This window comes from Verticillium alfalfae, genomic scaffold (genome assembly GCF_000150825.1).
Source record: "Verticillium alfalfae VaMs.102 supercont1.6 genomic scaffold, whole genome shotgun sequence".
NCBI classification, from domain to species: domain Eukaryota; kingdom Fungi; phylum Ascomycota; class Sordariomycetes; order Glomerellales; family Plectosphaerellaceae; genus Verticillium; species Verticillium alfalfae.
Genome location: NW_003315033.1, coordinates 872,805 through 875,391, shown reverse-complemented (window position 1 = coordinate 875,391; position 2,587 = coordinate 872,805). Strand labels below are relative to the sequence as shown.

Sequence of the window (2,587 nt, the reverse complement as noted above, 5' to 3'; positions counted from 1 at the left end):
GCTCCCTTTGCCTGCGCACACGCTTGTGTTGTCTGTGTGAGAGATCTGTGTGAGAGAGAAGCGTCCCAGCACAGCACAGCACAGCACGACGAGGGCTCCGTCTTTCATATCCGCTCACCACCGTTCTTTGGCACTGCGCTGCGCTCTGCCACTCATCGAGATATCGCACCCATCGTGACCCAACCGCCTCGCGTGTGTGCAACACTGGGAGGCGAGGGTCAAGGGGAGGTAGCCAGTCAAGCAAGGGGTCCGGCCCGGTCGAACGTCCCGCCCGCTCACACCTGGACGCTGCAACACACCACACCACCATTACACGCCTCGCTGCCTTGGGCTCTTCGTCGACGGCCGACCCGCCTCAGCTTGTACGTTTTCAGTGGTCAGGTGTTTTCTGCAGCCATTCACGGGCATCTATTCTTCTTCTTCTTCTTCTTCTTCTTCTTCTTCTTCTTCTTCTTCTTCTTCTTCTTCTTCTTCTCCTCCTGGGTTCCCGCTGCGAGTTGAGAGGTCGACCATTCCTCACTCTCCCTCTCTATCTCCGTGATTCTCATTCACCCTGCGTTGACACACGTCTCCCCAAATCAACACCTCGTCCTCATACACATCTACACGTCACGTCAGAGGGGGGCAACTCTACTCTTCCATCCCCTTCACCTGTAGCCCGCCGGTCTTCTTCCTCATCTGCCAACAGCAACGAAGTCATCGCCCTCCCGATCCGTTCAAGACCCTACCCTACATCTCTTCCCTCGGTTGATCCTTTTGTCTCCTGATGGATCGCCTACAGATGGGCCCGCCGCCCGCCCTCTTCACGTCGGCCCAGAGACACAACTCGATGCCCGCTAAGATGGACGTCCACGAGAGTGATCTCTTGGGCTTCAACCATCGCTTCCAGTCGATTCGCGAGCAGCGTGAGGCGAGCGAGGGTTTGATACAGGTGCGTCCCGCTGAAGCCCGCCATCTCTTCCCCCCCCCCCCCCTTCCTTGTCCATCAGCCACGAACGTCAGGCTCGTCGATCGGATCAACCTCCGCGCTGACACTGGACCAGGAACTGTTGACCTACTGCGAAAGAACCCAAGAGGGCCTGCGCCAGGAAAATGCCACGCTGCGCCAACAGCTCCGCGAGAGCCAGCTCGACCTCGATGACGCGCGCACGAGGCGCCGCGAGTTCCAGCAGCGACTCAAGGCGGCCGACGCTCATGTGCAGAGCATGAGTGCTGAGATCACGAATGCCAATGTAGTCTCCCTCCCCATCTTCCTCCGGGGTTTTCACGCTGTTTCTTACGATAAACCCAGCACGCAACCTTTATGTTTGTCCTCTAGACGAGACGGCCTCATGTCTGTTGAGTCCCCCCCTCACAAGGCACGAGTTGGCTGACGCCTTCGCAGTTTCAAGACCATTTCATTCAAGCGGGCATCGAGGGCGGCAAAAAGGCCGCCTACGCGCTGCGCCGCGCCATTGTGTCGCTCTGCGGCCAGTTCGCCGACGAGGTCGAGATCGTGGCCAAGGTGTGCGCCAACCTGACGGGCCTCGCGCGGGCGATGCGCCGCGACGGCTGCATCGAGGCCGAGTTTGACCTCAAAGATTTTGCACTCGGCTTTACGCAGGCCAAGGCCCATTTTGACTTTATCGATGTCGGCTACGGCAAGGAACGGGCCGATTCCAAAATTAAAGGTGCGCTTTCCGTCAAGCTGGTGCACGGGAGAACGACAGAGAGATATTGACGACAGGCGCACATAGAACTCACACGATGGCATCTTCGTAATTATAACTGTAAACAGATTTTGCTGGGCGTCTCTCACGACGCCGGTTATGCGCCCTTTCTCGATGAAATATTGCAGGATCAAGATTCGCGGGCGCGCGTCACCGTCATTGAAGGGTCCCCGACGGCCCGGGAGCTGCGGGATACAAACGTCAATGTTATTCAGTTTGAAGAGCTCTTCCGCGCTGACAAGTTGATCAACCGGTCGCCCGACAGTTCGCGCAACGGTTCTTTCGCCTTTGGCCCGGGGCAGCAAGCGAAGTCACAGACACAAGCGCTGGCGACGATGCCGATGCCGATGCCGATGCCGGTGCCCGCCGTTTCAAATGCAGCACCGGCGGCGGCCCCCATGATGGCCCCGGCAGCACCCACGTTGCCGGCCTCGTGGGCAGCCGTGACGCGTTCGGCGACGCCGCCCCCGCAGATCACGACGCCGCTGGCGGGCAAGATGTCGGCAGCCAAGGCCCGCGCAGCCAGCAGCCTGGCCAAGGCGGCGGCAGTGGCGTGGAACCCCGGTCCACGCGGCCTCGACGCGCCCATTGCCGTTGTGCCGGTGGCGCTCGACAGCATCAAGAAGCGCAAGGACACGGACAAGCTATGCAACAACCATTACCTGCGCGGACCCTGCGTCAAGGGCAGCGACTGTTGCTTCGAGCACCGGTATAAGCCGACGCCCGATGAGATACACGCCATTGCGCACCTCGCACGGCTCAATCCCTGTACCAAGGGGCAGGAGTGCGACATTGAGAATTGCATCTACGGACATCATGTGAGTGGTTGTCGAGCGTCGTCGTGCTGCGAGGTGATTCTTTGCGAGCTGCTGACTCTT

At 59.6% G+C, this 2,587-nt stretch overlaps 1 protein-coding gene across 1 annotated transcript in view; it reads left to right on the top strand.

The window, feature by feature from the left end:
• Window positions 1-766: 766 nt before the first annotated feature.
• VDBG_05360 (conserved hypothetical protein) overlaps window positions 767-2,587 on the top strand; it is a gene marked incomplete at both ends in the record, with an annotated part of 2,034 nt that continues 213 nt past the window's right edge. Inside the window, 4 exons of the mRNA XM_003004201.1 lie at window positions 767-931; window positions 1,044-1,232; window positions 1,385-1,670; window positions 1,737-2,527. Coding sequence (XP_003004247.1) covers window positions 767-931; window positions 1,044-1,232; window positions 1,385-1,670; window positions 1,737-2,527 — 1,431 coding nt within the window. The remainder of the gene's footprint in view (window positions 932-1,043; window positions 1,233-1,384; window positions 1,671-1,736; window positions 2,528-2,587) is intronic.